Source organism: Heliangelus exortis, chromosome 4 (assembly GCF_036169615.1).
Source record: "Heliangelus exortis chromosome 4, bHelExo1.hap1, whole genome shotgun sequence".
NCBI classification, from domain to species: domain Eukaryota; kingdom Metazoa; phylum Chordata; class Aves; order Apodiformes; family Trochilidae; genus Heliangelus; species Heliangelus exortis.
In genome coordinates, this window is record NC_092425.1 from 43,177,631 (window position 1) to 43,198,060 (window position 20,430).

General features: G+C 43.7%; 2 protein-coding genes across 4 annotated transcripts in view; both read right to left on the minus strand.

The window, feature by feature from the left end:
- The window catches only part of ADAMTS3 (ADAM metallopeptidase with thrombospondin type 1 motif 3), a 149,493-nt gene extending 143,495 nt beyond the window's left edge, over nucleotides 1-5,998 (minus strand). For both annotated transcript variants that reach the window (XM_071744174.1, XM_071744173.1), the window contains exon 1: nucleotides 5,977-5,998. The gene's annotated coding sequence lies outside the window, so the exon portion shown is untranslated. The remainder of the gene's footprint in view (nucleotides 1-5,976) is intronic.
- Nucleotides 5,999-14,625: 8,627 nt separating this feature from the next.
- On the minus strand, nucleotides 14,626-19,518 carry COX18 (cytochrome c oxidase assembly factor COX18). 2 transcript variants are annotated; one of them, XR_011725914.1, is made up of 7 exons: nucleotides 19,084-19,518; nucleotides 17,782-17,882; nucleotides 17,089-17,252; nucleotides 16,807-16,919; nucleotides 15,701-15,808; nucleotides 15,070-15,140; nucleotides 14,817-14,948 (listed from the first exon to the last, which is right to left on the minus strand). XR_011725914.1 is itself a non-coding variant. In XM_071744181.1 (6 exons), exons 1-6 carry the CDS (start codon nucleotides 19,501-19,503, stop codon nucleotides 14,775-14,777), a joined length of 1,080 nt encoding a protein of 359 aa, XP_071600282.1. In that variant the 5' UTR covers nucleotides 19,504-19,518; the 3' UTR covers nucleotides 14,626-14,774. The 2 variants fall into 2 exon arrangements, 1 of the variants encoding a protein (XP_071600282.1); XM_071744181.1 differs by lacking the exon at nucleotides 15,070-15,140 and having other exon boundaries at nucleotides 14,626-14,948.
- Between the last annotated feature and the right edge of the window lie 912 nt (nucleotides 19,519-20,430).

Consider the following 20,430-nt stretch of genomic DNA (forward strand, 5'->3'; position numbering starts at 1 on the left):
AAACTCTCTCACAGTCTGGACTGACCACTGTGAATTCATTACCCCAGCCCAAAGGCAAAGTTAAAAAGAGACAGATAATTTATCCATGACAATCAGAGTAATCTATCACAGTCTAAGTGCACAAAGAATCCCCACATTGCCAAGGTGGGGACCTAAAAGTGCCCAAGAGGGGACACAAATCATACAGAATCAGATCTGCTGCAGGAATTTCAACTCTCTTGGCCATGGGCTTGCTGATCCTGCAAACACCTGATGCAGAGAGAAGTGTCCCTTGGCTGAGAAGCAGCGTCTGGTGTATGCCCACTACTCCAGGGGTTTACCAAAGAATCTGATCTAGACCACCACAGATTAAAAAAAAACCCCAACATTCAGAAAGAAGGAACCCCTCTTTAGTGCAAAGATTTAGATTCTGGTTTGTATCTGCAAATTATTACCTTAAGAAAAGATTCACTCATCATTTGTTTCCGTTAAAATATGAAAATAAAACCTCCTAATGAACTCTTCAATAACCAAGTCTTAAATAGATTTTAAATTAAGAGCTATTAATTCTTTTAATAAAGTACATTGAAACTTATAAATGCCAATCTTAAAACCATTAAAAAAAAGCTGAATGCACAAAAAAGACCTCTTAACTATGTTACCTGATTTCTTAAATAAAGCATTGTCTGGGATCAGTGAACTTGGAACACCTGGAATCATTCTGTTTGTCAGAGTTTTAGCATTGCTACATCACAGCTTCCTTTTAATCCCACAGAGTACAAGCAGCATCCCTACTTTGCAAGCTCCCCCTCCTACACTTGGTTTCCACGACTGTGAGTCCCAAAAAACTGGGTTTTGGGACTAAACTGAATGAACAGGATAAACCAAGTGAAAAAAACCACTCTCAGTGCTCCTGCAGAGGAGATTCAGGTCTTCTAAAAACTAGGACATCTCTAGCAAACATCAAGTGTGGGTGATTAGCCAGAGACCTGCACCAATCAATCCAGCAGGATGGTTTTCTTGAAAACGTGCCAGCAAACACAGAGTACTCACATGCTATTTCCAGTCAGATTACTCTGTTTGAATACACCAAGGGCAGGTAAGGTCTTGATGGAAGTGGTTACTGTCATCTTTAATTATAAACTGAATTTCTAAGAACAAAACAGGAAAAAAACCAACCCCAAACCCAAAAAACCAAACCAGATCTCATTGAAAGGAAAGAAATCTCATCTTTTAAATGCTTCTTGAACAACAATTGCTTTTTATCCCCACCCCCTGTGGTGTTATCAGGTGCATCCTTCCTGACTCTCTTCTAGCATGACAAAGAAAAACATCCTTCTACTCTCCTGCGAGCCCTCCCTCTTCCTGCTCCTCGGGGCAGGGCTGCCCTCTTCTGGGCACTGACTGCACTCCGAATTAAAGCTCCTGTCCTACAGAAGCTCCCAAACTGTGCTGCAGGAAAAAAATAAAAGGAAAGAATTTGCAGCTGGCTCAGAAAAGTATATTAAACAGTAAAGGGCACTTCACTCTCTCAGTGGTTTTGAGAAAAGGTTCACTGGGGTGCTTCAAAATATTTGGAAAGCTGCTTGTTTCAGTTTGGAACCCAGTGGGAGGCTGATGGGGCTCCAGAGATGGACACAGAGGCTACCTGCAGGCATCCTCTGCCAGGGCAGCCCGGCACAGCAGGACAAGCACAGAGAGCAGCAGCAGTTTTAACCTGCTCAGCCAGAAAGGCCCTGCAGCAAGTTTATGGACTTTCTTCAGTCTAAAGAAGATACTGGTGAGGTTTTTTTTCTTCAAAATCCAAATTCCCTTCTCCATTACTGTGAGAAAACCAGAAGGGACCCACCCAGAAAAATGGAAAGCACTCTCTTCAGTCAAGAAGTGACTGAAGTACACAGAAGCAGATTGTCCCTGGCAGGCCCCCTGTTCCCCACTAAACTCAGAGGGAGAGTTGTACACTGCAACAAATAGAGAGCAAATCTGTCTGGGACCTGGTTACAAATATTAAAGCAAATTCAAATGAAAAAGAGGCCCAGAATGGGTAAAGTTTGGGTTATGGTGTTCCCTCCTTTCTTTTGAATTTAAACTGAACCCTTTTCTAGTTTGCACTTACGAAGCAACTAAACCACCTATGGCATCCCCCAGCCAGGTTTGGAATTGCAGAAAAACAATGTATCATAAATCTCTGGTATCATGGTGGGGTTTGATTGTATGGCAATGCCAGTCACTAACCAAATAAAGAACTGGCTAAGCTGCCAGTGAAGTCAGTAACTGAAAAGTGACCTCAGTAAAGCACCAGCACTCTAAGTGCCATGGTTAAACCACAGGGAAGATCTGGAGGAAGGGACTTGGTATTCTGGTAGGCAATGTTTACTGCTAAACTTGCCAACAAATGCCACATGTGATACCAACATGAGTTTCTACTACAGTACAATTAAAAGCCATCATTTTTTCTTTTACAGCCAGGGAATCACTATGAGATCATCAGCGAGCCCACAGCTTTTCTTTAAGCTAGCACACATATAGGGTGACCAAACAGAGCTAGAGCCTTTCTTCATAATAACTAACACATTTCATGACATTCCTTCAGATGACAGAGGGAAAGAGAGCCCAGCAGTTTATTGCCTTCTGTACATCCTGTGCATAATATATTCTCTGGGGGCTCTCTCTACGGTTAAATGCCTTTTATTCTCCCTCCACCTACTGCTCCAATAGTATAGCCAATCACTTCTAACCAGACTTTGGTAACAGAATCACCAATACACACAAACACAATGAAGACAGGGGAGTCCAGGTGACCGAGATGCCATTTGCATAATCCAGATATGCAAAATCCTGAAGGATTTCAATATACTTTTGGAATACCAATTTCTTTGAAAATATTATGAAGAGAGCCTCAACGGAGGGAAAAAGAGCTTTCAGTTAGAGAATGCTGGTGAGAAAGGAATAAAGGGGCAGGAATATGGATGCCTTGGAACACGATGTTCTTCCAGAAGCAGTCCCTGTGAAACCTTCCTGATTTGCCCTCCAGCCTGACAGCAGCTGGTCTGCATTTCACAGGGTGATGGTTTGCCACACTCCTACTCACCTGCTCCTTCCCCTTTGTGCAGCACAGAGAGCAGTGCAGCCACAAGAAGGAAAAGGACACAGGGAGCAGGCAGAGACAGAACAGCCAAGCTGTGAGCACTCCAGTCCCACTCACTGGTTCTCTCTAGCTCAGGAATGCTACCCTGGGCACCCCCACTTCCACCTGGCACCTATCTGATGCACAGGGAGATGCTGCAGGAGGAAAGTCAGCCCACCCAGTTCATACCAGCTCAGAGACTGTGCCTCTGGGTTTGGATGGCTGTGACAGTCCTGTTTGCTTATTTTACTTATCTATGTGTAACTGCAAAGCACTTTCAAACATTTGTAAACCACCAGTTTCTATAGTAAATGGCAGCCACAGCAAGAGGCAGCACCTTCTTCAAAATGGAAATGCTCAGGTTCCAACAGAGCACACTGGAAGAAGATTCGTGGCCATTTCTGTGTGTAGGTGAGTAAACAAGAATGAAAAGCAGCCATCAGTCTGAGCACAAATAACAATGAACACTCCTCAGAAATCCAAAAGGAGAGAGAGAGCCAAGCAGACCATAGACAGAGTTGTGTGTAAGCATTTAGGCAAAAGAATGCATTTGGTACACTGGTGTTTTTAAACTCCACTTCAAGCCAGAATGTATTTTCTTCAACAGTGAAAAGATTTCATTGCCCCCTGGGATGTACTATTAGAAATGGTGACATCTCTGCACAAACCCAGTGTCAGAATGTTCACACAGCTGCAGGATACATTTGCCTGAGCAGTCAGACATGGCTAATGAAGAGATTAATTCACCCCAGGTATAACTGCAAGAATTGTAATAAGATAAAAGTCCAAACATGTTTCAAGGTCAATGCAGATTTTTTCAGAGTTTTACAAACAACTTTTTCCACCACTCAGGGCTTCCTTCACACAAAAAGACAGTATCCGTCATCTTTCTGCTTCTTTTTTTTTTTTTTTTTTTTTTTTTTTCCCAAACAATTGCAAAATATAGCAGTTAGAGCTCTTACAGGTAAAAGGTAAAACACAGACAGAAAAATGACACACAAGTGAAAAGAGGAAACACAGCTATGCTGAAGGACTGCCAAACACCTCCACACCTGCCACTACCTCTGCCCTCTTCCTCTGTATTTGCCACTTGCACGTCACCACTTGTCTGGAAAAACAACAGCAAGGGACAGCTCTTTGTTTTTTTAAATTATGGTTCACATTTGAAATCTCTCAATAAAGATTATAATATAATCCAATAATAAAACATAATGGGATAATAAAAAGAAGCCAATATAGAAAAGGAGGAAAATAAGATTAAAAGTAGCTTTCCTTCAAGTGCTCCTATGAAATCTGGAACCCTGGTAAGTAGCAGCTAATGAGGAGGCTGCAATGTGTCCCCAGTTTTCCTTCTCCTTCAGCTTTACACGAACCAAACATGAATTCTGTGCACATACATGAAATAACTGTGTATGGAAGAGGGAGGAAGAGTGTTCAGTGTAAGAAAAGTGTGGAGAGACATTTGCTTTTTCTCTTGCTCTAAGTCACATGAGGCAGCTCAGGTAAATCACCCTTGAGCCCACCTTTCTGCATGGGATAGAGGGGCTAAAATGTTCCCTAACCTGATGTTTTTAAATGGATTTTATCAGGGTGAGCTTTTTTTAATGGATTTGAGATGAGGCAAATGCTGTGAGCATATGTACAGATGCAAGTAAGAGAGAAACTGAGAAAAATACTCAAAATACCAACATACTGCAGAGTCTTCAGTGGAGAGAAGCAACTACACACACAGAACATGGGACCTTTCTCACATCTGGTGTCTCCAGAATGTTTGGATGCATCAAAAAATTGTAACAGCAGATAGCTGGACGTAGGCAAGTTTAGGCAAACCTCACCTTCATGTTCCATCCCAGCTGGAAACTCTTTGAGAGTGGGCTTGGGTGAACCCTCACTAAGAGGGTGGTTGTGGTGGTAAAATCAAGGGAAAGCAGTTCATAATGCACGTTGCTTTGCAACCCTGTCTTCAGAGTTGAAACCCGAGTTCACTGGTCAGCTGGAAGTCAAAAGGATCCATGCAAAAATGGAATACTCAGAAGAAAAACCAGCACTGCGCCTTTTCAACTGGCCAAGCTACAGGAATGTTATTGACAACTCTTACATAAATGTTCCTTGACCTGCAAATGAACCAACAGGTCTTAAAACCCACATCAGCCAAGGCAAATTCCCACAGCAAATTCAACATTTAGCTGAGTGCATCAGTTTTTTCTCTCTGCAGCACAAAGAAAACTGCAAGATCAAAAATGGCATGTTAGAACTTCCTGTTTGGGTCCCAAGGAGTCCAGTAAAATTGTGGTGAGCAGATGCCAGTATCTCCACGGTAGAGCTGGAAGATACCATGCTGGCTCCTCCTCTTCTCACAGCTGGCCAACAAAATGTTCTATTTTGCCCAGCAGTAAGGATCCACAAGTCCTTTCTCTTGACAAAGATCTGACCATACATTGTAACCTAACAGATTCCAAGTAGAGTTCGAAAAGTTGGGAAGAAACAACTCTAGAACTTTGCCCAAAACACAAGCAGGCTGTGCTGTCTCCAGCCAGGCCTCTCACATGTAGCAGAGGCATCCCCAACAGGCACCACTGAAGACAGATATTCTTCAGATAAAGCAGCATTGTATTTGCCCTAATACTACAATTTCACTCGTTTGTGTATCACCCCCAAATCACACGTAAATGCCGTAAACTCCACGACTGTGACTCCAAAAGTAAAGGGCAAATCCTGCATAAGGTGTAGCAAAAGCTGATGGTATCTGTGGGAACAGTTAAAGAGAAGCATGGAGTGCAGTCCAGGTTACTGCTTAACAACCAATCACTCCTCAAGCAGTCAGAGCATGAAAAAAGCCACTGTACAGCCCAGTCTGGATGTGAGCATACCTGGATGCTGCTGAGACAGTCCTTGGACATCAATTAGCCTGTGCACCCAGGCAGAACTGGAATGAAACAGAAAAAAGCTGCATGGGTTTGCAAGACAGGAACAGCTGCTAACCACTATGGTAATATTTATACATATATATATATATATAAAATATATATATTTGCTAAATCTTTTATCTCTATGAGCAGCTCCTTTTTCTTTGGGAACAATTGTATCAAAGCACACTTGACTCAAAGAGCTGTTGGAGGGTGTCCCATTGCAGGGAGAGTAGCAGCAGTGTCTCCTGATGTAGCAATCTAGAGAGTGACTCCAACAAGCAGTGGGAACTGTTTGAAGTATAAATTTGTCCACAAGCTAAAACAATGGAATGAGCCACACAACCATCATGACAACAAAGATACATGCATGTTCACATGTACTTCTGGGACCAAAAAAGGGCTTGGTCACAGCTGTCTTCATGGTGAGAAGGTGCTATAAATGAAACTTGCATTTCAAAGTTCCTAAATAATTTTGTTTGTCCTCTCCCTAACCAAAGCTTTCCTGGCACCAGAATCTGGCCTTTGGCAGAGGCTTTTTAATAGTTCAAGCAAAACCCAATTTGTTTTCTTTCATGTGAATAGTGACCATAACAGTCTGAGCAGTCTATTAGAATGGTGTGAGAAGGGGTTAAGCAGCTGTTACAGACACACAAATAACTGGAGGGCTGAAACTGCAGAACATGTGCAGGCCATTTGAAGACTTACATTAGAAAACAATAAGAGGAATAAATTACAGCAGCAGCTCCTGAGCATGAAGCTCTCACTTGGAAGTCACCAGCAGATTTACCCTGTCTGTTGCAGCAACACGAGCTGCATGGCAAAAATTCCTCCAAAAATATTCCAAAGCAAATGCTGGCTATATACACACAACTACTGTGTCAGGGCGTGTGTTTCTTCCTAACATAACATACATGACCCTGAGACTCCACAGTCAGGAATCCTGACCTGTCTTTATTTCACAGAACTGCCCCTAAAGAGCAGACCAAAGTGGAAACAGTGAAAGCAGCATATTATCCTGTTTCTGCAGCTTAGAGGTTACCTTTTCCTGGGGTTTACCAAGATACTCAGCATCCCAACATTCAATTTTAGCAATAAAAGACAACATGGGTTGCAAGCTTGGAGTACCAGTTAAGTTGCAGATCAGCAGCTTCCCTACCCAGCACAACATGATCTTTAATGGGTTTGGTAAAGATAGAACAGAATGGCCATTTGACCCTGAGATGAATGTTCCTCACAGTCCAAATTTCTGCAGAGAGTATCTGAAGAACAGTGGCTCCCAAAACAAAGTAAAAAGACTTTCTAAAATAAACTATAGGGGTTTGATCTGTGATAAACTTCAGGCAAAGTTAATAAAGTTGACCTCACAGAGCACTGCTTTTGCAACTTGAAGGATATACTACACTTTTGGAAAGAGCTATGATGATGAGCAGTTTATTTGCTCAACTTCCTTCCATAAAACAGAAGTATTTAGAGAGAAACAGTAGAAAAGGATTCTATGAAGAATGCTGGAATGCTCATCTGTAAACCTTACATTATGGAGAAAAATAAGTGTTTGTTGCTAAATCATTTATATATTTTTGGCAGTCTTTAGACAGATAAAACACAAGATATGTTTCTTTTCTGTATGCTCTTCCAAATCACAATATAATCAAAAGTATGAAAAAAAACCCCAAATTTTGTATTATTTGAGACCTTCAGATGCTGCATTCATCCCAGAATTAGTTCACTTTCTGCATGGAGGGTTTCTCAATACCACTAAGTATTCAAAAAACTAAAAGATGTCAGGGCAGCTCTTACCTCTAAAGCAAACAGCTCACTACTAGCAGCATCCTGGCTCACACACACAATCAGCATTTCAAAGGCTCTGCATTTGTACATGGGGGGAAACCCTTAAGTTAATTCAGCTTTGCAGTGAAATCACCTTAGATCACACTGCATGTCCTGCAGCCTCCCAGTCATGTACCCAGGGGCATGCAGGAAGGTGTCGTGAGGCTGCATGTTCCTGGGGCCATCTGAGCAGAAAATGAGCAAATAGCAAGGGGAAAAAATGTGACTCATTTTTTTGAGGGGGGACCACAAAATTTTCACAACAAGGACTAGAAAATGCTGTTTTGACAACAGGCCCAGAACAGGTCCTGGTGACACTGATCCAAATAACAACCAGGAAAGTCAGAAGCTGTTACAAACCTGGGGATGCTTACAGCCACTGCAATGCCAGCACAGTAATGCAACAGCTCCTTGGGTCATTATTTAACACTGCAAACATCATCTCACCTCACAGAACTTGGAGGAGAAATATTATAAAAGTCCAAAGCATCAGACAAATTTCATTTGGCCAGAACTAGTTCTCCCAATCTTTAGGATCTGTGTAAGACTACACTGTGGTCAAGCCCTCACTTCTGCATTTCAGCACCTCACAGACATAAGCCTGATTTTCCACAGAGCTCTTCAATGCAGACTCCAAATTGTCACAAGGGCAAATAGCTTGTGACAGCAAATAACATGATATATACTTACTCCCAAGCCAGACTGTTCTTACTTATTTCAGTTCTGTTCCTTAAGGGGCTTGGCTGCACTGGAAAAGCAAACATACCAGAATTCCAAGCTCTTGCAGTCTGAAGGCCACATTTGGTTCAATTTTGACTGGTTCATCTCACCATCACCATGCCATGGCAAGGAGCAACAGGAACCTGCAGGACTGGCAGGTATGCTGCACTGAAGCACATTTAATGCTCCTATTTTCTCCTACAATGAGTTCTTTTAAGATAAAATGCAGCTGAGGGGGAAAATGTCACCCTGTATTTTAAAACATTGGAGCCATGTGCATAGTCAATCTCTGGGGACTTATTGCTGAAACCATTATTCTAAATATTTCCAAACAAAGCTTATCTCTCAGACTTCCAGTAATAGCATATAAAGTGGAAAAATGCAAGCACAGCAAGGCTTTTATTATCCAATTAATCTGAAGTTGTTTACTTTGCAAAATAGAAGAGAATTATGAGTTGCACTCTCTGGAACAAGCACTTACACAGGCAGTAACTAAATAAGAAAAGGACTGCACAGCAATCACAGACAAAAACCAGTGCTGCCTTGAAAATGGCACCACTCTAGAACCAGCAGACCTGGTTCCAGTCCCTCACTATCTTCCTTCTGACAATGTTTGATCTCCTGCTCATACAAAAGCTGATAAGGACCCAGTGACCCAGAGTTACACCTGTAACTCTGGCAGTGTATTAAAGAAACTCCTAGAAATAAGGAGCAGAAATATCTTCAAACATCTGTCAAATGTATGTAGGACTTGAAATAGTTCACAGCTCACCATTTTCTAAGAAGGTGTTCCCAAAGTGAAAAACACATGCAACAACAAACGGTTACCCATCACAGCCCTAAAGCCAAGCAGTTGTTCTCTTCTCACTCCTCAGGCACTTCAAAAGTTACCGTCTCTCTGCCTGAAGATTTCTAGCCCATCTCAGTGCAGAGTAAAACAGGTCATCCTAAAAGATCAGCATGGAAAAGCAATTCTTGGCTTGCTCTGAGTTGGCTGCAAGAGTACATTTTAACTATGATGCAAAGATCTCACCCTCTTGCACTTCTAAAGATCAATCATTTACCATGGGTTTGTGTCTATTCTCTCTGGAACAACTGCATGCCACTTCTCATCAACACTGAGAAACAGCAAATCCAAAACAAACACAAGCCCAAACTCCTGGATCTGACAGGCCCTTTCCCTGCAAACAGGCTGCTGCTGAAGGCTGGCATTTGTTTCTAATTAACAGCATTCTTCCCGTTACACGTGTGGTACCACCAGCATTCCAAGTGCCTTTCAACCTTTCTGGCCCCTCCACTTCCCACTCCTGAGCCCTGACCCAGCTTGTGATAGCATCGCAAGCTCTCAGGCTCTAACAAGGACCAAAAACATCTTTTCAGAGTTCAAGTGCAGATGCAGACGTGTGATTTCCTTGATGGAGGGCAGAGTCCTTGGCAAAGGGAAATGTGTTTTCCTTCCCTACCTCTCCCCAGGCCTGAGATGACCTGGTATTACTAAGCTTGCTTCAGAGCATACGGCACAACACTCCATTTTTCCATGAAGGATTTGAGTACCAGGGGTCCTGGGATGATTTAATTTCTGTCACGCTTGCCATGGTGAAGATTTTGTTACCTTCAGGAACAAAATACAAAATACTTGTATTTGAGTATCTGCCACTGGCAGGAGAGGAACACTTGGAGTTTGAGGAACACTAGGTACAGGAGAAAAGCCTTGTTTCAATCCTGGGAATCTAAACAAGTAGCTGAGACTCTTGCTCACACCATAGTTGTCCCATGAAGTCAGAACACAAGATTCCAAAACTGGAATGCCTTCTAGGCTTCATCTGCAGGATGCTAAACTAGGAACAGCTGAACGCTGTGGTATCCCTGTGCGAGAGGTGGAAGGGTGTGAGGGAGTGAGCAGAGGGGACAGGTTCCAGACAAAATGACACACAGATTCTTCCACCCTGAAGGATGGCACAAGGACTCTCATCCTCACTTTCCTCCCTCCTCAGCTTTTGGAAACACTGATGATGGCATTTCCTCTTCCAGGCCAGCCAGAACCATTTACATACATTGAATTTCCCCCGTGGAAAATGCAAGAAATGGGAGAAGTCCTCACTGCTAGTTTTGCTAGGCTGTCCTTACACTCCAGTCCTTACAACATCAGAGGACTGCAATGACAGGGCAGTTTTCAGAGCAGGAAAGATTATCTGGCACACAGGGAGAACTGCAATCCTGAAGAACAAAAGCCTCCATCATTCTGTAAATATTTGACAACTATGAAACACCAAAGTGACCTTTTTTGAACCATCTCCAGCACAAACAATTTGGGTTATTTCAGAGCATGCAGTTAAGTGAAACTAGCTCCCCAGCATTTAACATTCCATCACTTGCATATCAGCCTGCTCCAGGATTACAGAATTACATTTGTTACTTGTTTTTATGAAAATGTTTCCCAATTGCCAGAAGCATGTTGGCTTTTTATAAAAACTTTAATTGTTCATCTGAAAACTTGGAAATGAGTATTATTTGTCTCCTATTTTCCAGGGGCTTCAAATTACATTCAAATGATCCAGGACAAACTACTTTTTTTGTCCAAGTGATTTATCTCATACCCTGCAAACAAGCTAAAATGCAGACAGACAGAAAATGAGATAATTTACTTCAGTGTAGTCTATTGTGCTAGGCAGGCAAAAATAATGATCAGAAGGAAAAATTGGGGACTGGTTTGAAGGAAAAAAAATCCCTTAAATGAAATGGCTCAAACTATAATGCCTGGAATTCAGAGGTCTGGTGAGTTCTGGTAGATTCTTTAGATTTACACTAGGTCTGCGTGGTCCTTAGATTCCCCCTGTGTGGAACAGATTTGAAAACCATCACCTCTCCACAGGGCTTAATTCACCAGGCTAAGGATGAAATGAAAATCAATGGCTTGAATTCAAGCTCCTCATCATTACAGGTGATGACACTGCAGATTTCCTTGCTATTTTTTACCATGGACCTACATAAAAGCAGAGACCTCATTTTTGTCACCTGGCACTCAAAAATCATGAATGGGCAGACAAATGAGTTTACAAAGCTCTAATTTTTAAATAAAGGAACATATGGATATGTGCAGACAACTTAAATGCCAAAGTTTTGAGCAGTTTAACTTACACAGGCTTCTGTAAAGATCCCTACCCAAACAAATAGCCCACAGCACCACAGGGTAATTGTGTGCACCAAAATCTGACCAAAACCATCACAGCCACGTTGAGAAAATCACCAATCCCCTATTACACTGAGTTTGTGATTTAGATGTGTTCAAAACCTTCTGGCAGGGTAACTTTGTAGCTTCAGGCTTGCGGCACCCTGTGTCTTTCTGTGACTAGCTTTTTGCTAGATGCAGTTATCACCCATCCTCCCACAGCTGGCACCATGCTGGCAAGAAAAAGCCCTGGCATCAGCATAAACTCTGTATTTGTGTCCTCTAATTTGACACAAATGCAATTGCACAGTCTGGCTTGATCCAGAGCATGCTTGCACTGCTCAGAGATCCAGAAATGTCTGGTCAGAATACGATAAAATCACAGCCTGAACTAGTCCTAAATGTACAAAATAGAGGGGGAAAGAACAAATGAAAAAAGGGATTAAAGACATTCTCCCTGCCAGTTTTTGTCATGCACATCCCCCCCCTGGCCTGTTCCCCTCTCTTTTAAGATAATACTATCTTAAAAGCCCCTCAAAACTTCAAGAACAGAGCAGCAGCTCTCACTTAGGAGACCAGCAGCTGCTGCACTCTTAGCACTATGCGGAGTTTCAAAGCAACGAGGAGCATTTCACTTGCTCTTAGAACCAAGTCACATCAATTAAATACAGGTAGTCCAACAGTAACAACTGAAGAAAGAAAGAGGAGTTCTCCTGCCAGCTGGCCACACGGCTGCATAAACCCATGGCTTTGCAAAGACAACTTGTCCGTGAGAGGGATTTGTCCCCACACCTGCCAAGTCCCTTTTGGCATCCTCAGCCCACAGAGAGAGCAGTTAGCACGTTCCTGTCATTATTTTCAAGATCAGCAGTGTTATGCACGGGGTTACTTCAAGGTGGAAAAGCAGTGTAGGCTGCAAAAGGATGGCCTATTGAAGGTCTGAAACAGCATCATGATAAAAGACAAGAAAAAAAGCATTTTGACCAAGGCCAGGCTGCTTGCCTTACTTTCTAGAGCCCTGACAGCCCAACAAAAATCATGGCTTGAGCACCCCCCTGTGTAGAGCAGCAATACTTAAGCTCTTTTTTTTCCACAAACCACAGAAACAAAGCACCAAAAATGACACTCTGCCCTAGAAAAAATTCTTGCGTTTCAAGGAAACCACTCTACTAACTCAGCTTTGAATTAAGAATTTGGATTCCTCAGTAAAACCACCACAAAGAACAACCAGGTGGACTGGTGAAGTATGAAATTCTGTGGCAGACAACAGCACTCCTCTCTAGCAGCCTGTAAATGCTGTTATATTATACTGGCATTTCCATCTTGAATGTGACACTGACTCAGACTGGCAAACCCAAAAAAGCTAATTTCATGAGCTCAATACCTGGTGTCCTGACAGAGCTGTTAAACTGCCTGAGAGACTTCACAGACATCAATTTCAAGGCCCTTTTTACACTTTCCAAGAAATCCCTTGTTATTTTTTTACTGCAAAACAGACTTACCTGGTTTAAAGTCCTGCCCAGAGGCTTCAGCTTACCCTGTTCCCAGGCTGGAAACAGGAACCTACTTCAGATTAACCGCACTGAAACCCATTTCAGACTCACCATGCTGAGGCAACTGAAAGGGACTTTTCTCCTTGAGCTGCATGGAGTACTGGCTCCACCTCCTGCCAGTTTACCAGCCAAAAATCCACTTCACTTTTGCACATGCTCTTTTTCCAGTATCTTCAGCTGAGACAAACTGACAGTCAGAAAGATCTGCAATACTCTCTAAAATAATCTAGAAACAATTTCCTACATGTGATTCAACCCTTGGAAAATTAGGACTATTTAGTGTCAAACAGTATTTCTGAAAAAACATCCCTGCCCATCTGCACACCAAACCTTGATAAGCTGTTCCACCTGCTTTTCTCTTTCCAGTGCTGAACATTAATCCATAATGACAAAAAAGTCCCAGTTGTTTTCACTATCACTATTACCAAAGACCACTAACTTTAGCTGTTAAAACATGAATCATCCTGACTTTGCACTATGACAACCCCCTGTGAGCAAAGTGTACAAGCAATGCTTTGCCCTCTGCCCCAAATTCTGCTTCTCTTTTATGAGACCCCAACTTGCAGACTTCTGTGCAAAGGGACACCCATGTGCAGTTTCACAGCAGTGTCTGCTGACTCAAGATGTATGCAGAGAAAAGTGAGATGTGAATCTTAATAACCTCACAGAAAATTCCTACCTCTACTTACACTGTTTACATGAAAAAATACCATGCATGGGTCCTCTAAAGCATAAAATATTTGCACTTTACCTTTAGGACTTGCATTTAATAAAGAGATTTGATATACAGTTGAAGTATTTGGTTTCTTACCATTTTTCAAGGTGCTACTTGCCTCATTTTAAGTAGCAGCTGCTACTCTATTTTATTCATGGAGAAAGAGGTCAGGAATAAGAGTGTTGTCACTCACGGGTGATCACCAGAAATGACACTTTTTCCTCTGAACTCCACATCTCAGGCACAAGAGCCTGGCCATGACCTAGGCTGCTGTGCAGTTACAGGAACTCAGATACCACAAGTGTTACAAAGATTACCACGTGACCAACCTGGATATCAAGCCACTGTCTCTGATTACCAATCAACCTGCACCAGTTCCCTTAAAAACTAGAACTAGTGTCAGTTCAGCAACCCTCACCACAAAGCTGGCTGTTTGCTAGCCCGTAGGTCACAGCAGCTTCACTACAAGAAGGCAATCTAGACGGGTCACAGCTTTATTTAATATTAATCCCCACAATTCCTTACCATTTAGGAAACAAACCTGCATCACCAGACTGTTCTAATTGCAAAATGACGACCCTTGAGATGAAACTTTCCAATAAACACACATTTGTGCAGAACAATCATTTGTTATGGTCAGACAGTGCTTTATTCAGAAAATAAATATCATTCCAGAGGCAACATTTTACAGTAAATAAGTACATTTCAATGAAACACTTGTTTTATTGTCCCACGCAGCATCGGTGGGACAGCTCTTCCTCCAGCTGAAGTGACATCACTTCTTAAACCTGTATTTGGTAGCCAGGGCAGACACAATGTCCCTGTAAGGAGTGGCCGAGTCAGAGCTGGTCCTTGGGATGCAGCAGAGGCGTCGGCAGGCGGGGGAGCGCAGCAGGAGGTTGTGTGAGAGTCCCAGCAGGCTGGAGGACACCCAGTACAGAGCCATGGACTGCAACGAGACAAGCACCCAGCTCAGCTCCCAAGGGGCACTGCAAACACCACAGCTTCAGGCAGCTCTACCCCAGCCACAACCAGTTTACGCCCAGTACAGAGCCAAAAAAGTAACTCACCTAAAAACACTCCTCTCAATACCAACAATGGCTTCCATTTCAAATGTATTTTTCACTCTTTCTCAACTCTTCTGGGGAAAAAAGTCATCTACACTGAAGCTTGATGAGCAGTTCATAAATTAATTAATATCAAATGTGGTTAAACTTCTGTATTTCAGCCTGTAAACTGATGAGCCAAGCAACTAGATATGTTGTTTTTGCTAACCACTGCAAAAATATTCAGAAGTAGGACACCTGGTAAAAATGACAAGTTTTTTAAGACTGTAGAAAATTTCCTAATCTAAGAACTACACTGTTTTCCTCTTGCAATAAGCAAATACTAGGAAACCTTTGTTTACATGTCCTTATATAGTCTTCCTCACAGCTCTGAGATAACAAAAAGGATGCCTGCTCTGAATGCCCTTCCAAGCCCCGCTTTGCAAAAATGGTGTTTAGGAACAGTAAGTTTGCAGATTCTTCCCTTGTGGACAACAATAAACGGAATGTGTTAAGAATTTAAATGTACACATAGACAAAACAAGTTCTTTGGTTTAGGGCACAGAGTAACAGAGCATGGGGTCCATTCCAGACACCAGGCATGGTGGCTGCTCTTTCAGCACCAGAGTACCTGAGTGCCAGGCCCTGTACTTACGGAGGGGACGGTGGCAGCAACAGGAATCATTACGACTGACACCATTCGAAAGAAATTTGTGGCAAGCTTCTGGAACCTGGAAACTTCCTTTTTTTGTGAAGCAAAGATCTGAAAGGAGAGAAACACAGTTATGATGGTTTTTTCTGAAACAACTGAACTGAGAAAAAAGGCAGCTGTGGGGTTTTCTGTAACCCAGAGCTCTTGTTCATCCTTTGCATCCCCCGTTTCCATGAACACACTGCTACAATCTCCCTTTAACTTGTTTGATGTTGTTCATGTCCAGTCCTTTGTAGATAACACTGTACTCAGCAATCACTTGGGCACATCCCAAAGTCCCAGTGCCTCAGCCTGAAGCACAGTTCCCCATGGAAAGGAACAGGAAACAGACCCAAAATGGTTGGTAGAGAAGGGAACAAAACCAGAACTGGGTCTACAGTCACTGGCAGTTTTCCTCTAAGATGGTCTCAGTCCACATGGCATAGAAAAAAATGGAGTAAGAGTTAAAACCAGAGGGTTAGAGTTTGATGAAAACATCTAAGAGAAAACTCAAGAATAAAGTTTTTTCCATTAAAGTACCCCCCAAAATGGGAAATTAAACCTTTTTTTTTTTATTGTTTATGTTGATTGATTTTCCCAGCAGTCTTCAAAAGTTCTGGATGTTTTCAGTTTATTAATATCTTAAGACTAATATCTTTAGTTTTGACCACAAGGCAGTAACAAATTACTGGGGGAAGACAAGCCAAAAAAATCCCACATAGGCTTTTAGATGCTTAAACACCCAAGTAGGTTGTTAGAACACCTTTTTGAGAGAAACTCCTGGGTGAAGGCTAAATTGTACTGTGGTTCAGGCAAAACCAATGAAGTACTTACTCACATCCCATCAAAATCTGCCATCTTTAAACAAGACACCCCCACACTCACATGTAAGGAAGTTATTTTCAAGTTCTGCCCAAAGCACAGAAAGCAGTGATAATCTCAAGCTACCATCCTGTAGCTTGTAACAGGTAATCTCTGTTACCATGTTTTATAACTGGGTAATACTGTCTCACAATTCTATAAAAAAGGCTTATCATGTTGCAATCATCTTATTTACTCCACTAACTTACCTCCACTATCAGCAAATTCACGAGCCCAAGTGAAACTGGCAAAATCCAGGTAGAATCAGGTGCTGTGAGGTCTGTAAACCACAAGGCTCCGCCTGCCGAAAACTGTTCCTGAACTACACGGAGAGTTTAAAGAAAACAGGGAATTCAGCACGAATTGCTACCTCAGTTTGGCAGAACCATCCCACGTGTCGCTAGGTGCATTTTATCCACAGGATAACAGCACTGAAGCAGAGGTGGCTGAGTGCAGAGTGACTGCACAGAGCGTGTGGTGAGGTTACTGACCTGCGGGGTCGGTGGCACCGAGGCTGCAGTTGCGCAGAGCGAGGGACACGCACACCCACATGGGCACCTGCACCCACACCAGCAGGGTGGCTTTGAAGGGGTGGCAGTTGTCCCGGATGTACAGCTCCGTCAGGATCCTCCGGAGATTCTTCTTAAAGTGGAACCTTTTAGAAAGAAAAAAAAAACAACAAAAAACTTTCAGGATACCTTCCTCTTTAAATTCATCTCTTCTTTTCCCTCACACCTTTTAGCCCTGCTGTGATAAGCACCATTTCCCGTTGTTCCCATCAGATATTTCAATATCCTGGTGTTTTTTGCCTGAACTATATTTCTCCATACAGATGCAATCAGCCGATCACGTGATGATCAGCATCCCAGTTTACTTACACTAATAAATCAACAAGTCCACAGCCTTGAGTTCCTGCAGTATTTGGGTACCATCATAGCTAAGACCACTTAAGCCACAGATCAAGACAATAAAACCAATCCTGGATTTGGCCCTGTAGTCAGAAACCCATCACAAATTCAGAGCTTTAAAACTGATATATTCTAAAGGGCAATAGTACAAACAGAAAGTTGTAGAAGAATCTAACTTTGGGCAACAGCAGAATTTCTCTCTTGTTTGTAGGACTCTCCCCCTGCTACCCCTCAGTCTGGAATGGGTGTATAAGGCATGCACAATCCCCACCTTACCTGGCCACCTTCTCAGACCAGCCCACTTGCTTTGCACGGACAGACACTTCATAGCGAAGCTGCTCAGCAAGTTTTTTAATCTCAGGCTGCAGGTTTTCCAACTAGCTGGAGGAAAGAAAAAATGTTTATGCACAGTTACATGTAACATCCACTTCCTCTGCCCACCTGATGCTGTCCAGACATCAAAAACGACTGTGAAAGGCAAGATTCATGTCTGGGAATGCCTTTCACCTTTAAACAAAATAACCATGTGAAGATACAGTGAGAAGTACTTCACAGTAACAAAGATACTATCGTACAACTAAATGAAACAAACACAGAATTAGATTTTATACAGTGATCATGACCAGCTACTTTACCTAACAAAAAACTTTCAATGCCACCACAAAATGATTTAAAGCCCAGCAGGACACACAGATTTGCAGTCACCAAAGTCAAGAAGAGATCCCATTATGCAAGAGTGATATACAATATTCACTTTTGCGACCAAAAGAAAAAAATTATAATTACTGCAAGAAATAAACAACAACAAAAAAGTAAAACCTTTAAACATGCTACAATAAAAATTATATAAATTAAATCGCAAATTAATGAAAATCTCAAATAACACTCTTTAAATGACGGTCACTGAAGAACCTCCTGCAAGAAAACAGAAGACCAGTCTGACCTTCTCACAGGTGACAAATGAAAATCCAACTAATTACAAGTTAGATTCAATTCCTGGAAGCTGTGAAGGTCCACCCTGAAGTCCCCCTTGCTTGGTAAAGGAACAGCACAGGAAAGGAGTAACACCCCATACCACAGCACTGCAAAGGCTCCGTCAGCACTGCATGCGCAGCACAGAACCTTTCTTTCCAACTGTTTTACTCAATTTTGACGAAAAGCAGATAGGTAGAAACTGCGGGAGATTAATTTACTTCAAGATTTATCGGAGGACTTAAAACAAAGCCCAAGAAACGCCCTGAACGGGCCACCCGCCTCTCACACAACTCCGTAACCTTGTAATTACACACGGAGCAGCACACCCGCTTTATTTAAACTTCACATGGCCGAGGAAGGCCCAACGTGGGTTTACACCCACAGAACCCCCCCTGAGAGCCGCGGTTCGCTCCACCACAGGAGGCGGACAGGCAGCGCTACCACTGAAAGGGAACACAGCGTCCATAGGGCAGCGGCTCGTGACGAGGCACCACAGACGCCACCCCACCTTTGCCGCACCCCTCACCCAGCCCGGAGCTCCTCCCTCGGTTCGCTGGAGCAGCGCGAGGCTCTCCCGGCCACCCTCAGGCCCCGGGGACCCACCTTGGCCAGGAGACGGCCCTGGTGGGCGGCTAACGGAAAGGTGACGGCGGTGCGGAGCAAGGCGGCGCCACAGACGATGGCGGCCCACCAGGGCAGCCCGGAGGCCTCCTGCAGGGCCGTGAGCCCGTCCTCCACCCAGTGGACGGGTTCCGATTGCGCCAGCCGCTCGTACCATCCCTCGGGACCGGCGCTCCCCGCTGCCGCTGTGAGGGGAGCAACGGCCGCCCCGCGCGCCGCTGTGAGGGGAGCAACGGCCGCCCCGCGCGCCGCTGTGAGGGGAGCAACGGCCACGCCGCGCGCTGCCCAGCCGCGCGCCACCCGCCACATGGCCAACGGCTGCTCCGGCCGCGCGGATGGGACCCGCCCCGCGCAGGCGCCAGGGGGAGCGCGCATGCGCCATGAAGGCGCCGCGGCCGCCATGTTGTGTGAGGGCGAGGGGAAGGGCAGCGCCGGCAGTGAGCGGGTGAGGGGCTGCCCCGCGCAGAGCGGTTCCTGGAGCGATGGCTGCGCCCCTGTGGAAGGGAAGTGTCTGCCTGAGGCTGCCTGGCCGCCTGCCTTTCCCAAGGAGAGGCAGGGAAACGCCTCAGCCGTGAGCGCTCCGCCATCTTCACCTCACACCTTTCACCCCCCTCAGAGACCCTGGCAACACGGCCTGCCCACCTCTAACCACAGTTCTGTGCCTTTCTCCGAAATAAAAACGATCTCCCAGGCCCCCAAAGAGTTGAGTCCTTTTGTTTATTGGCAAAAAAACCCAGCATTACAGTTTAAATACTTAAAAAAACCCCAACTTCCTCTCAGACTTCCTAACCCCCCAGGGTTTGGTTCCACAAGCAGCATCCAGCCTGTGCTCCCCTGACCACAGCTTGCGTTTTCAAGCCTACAACAGACAGGTCAGAGTCTGCTCTTTTGACCCACAAAATTCATGGTTGTAATAAATATTAAGCAGTATTTTTTCAGAAAATTAATGCTACATAGTACTGAACAATTAAGCAAAACAATACTAAGGGTCCTGAACAAGACTGGAAGGGCACTACAGCCTACTCACAGAAGGGTGCTGAAATACGAGATTAATCATCTTTCTCAGCAGCTCTTCAGTTTGGCATCCATTTTGCTACAACCAGCTCTCACCACAATGTATTTCAGGTGATCAGACAGCTGGAAAAAGGAGCTTACCTTCATTCTGAGCATCACCTAAGGGCACATATGTGAACACTGGTGTGCACAAACCATCTTCACACCTATGAAATACCAAACTTAAAAGGCTGCAGCTTTCTTTGGACAAGTGCTTTTTTCTTTTGGCTTTCAAATGTGTACCACAATAGGTACAAAACAACACTACTTAAATTC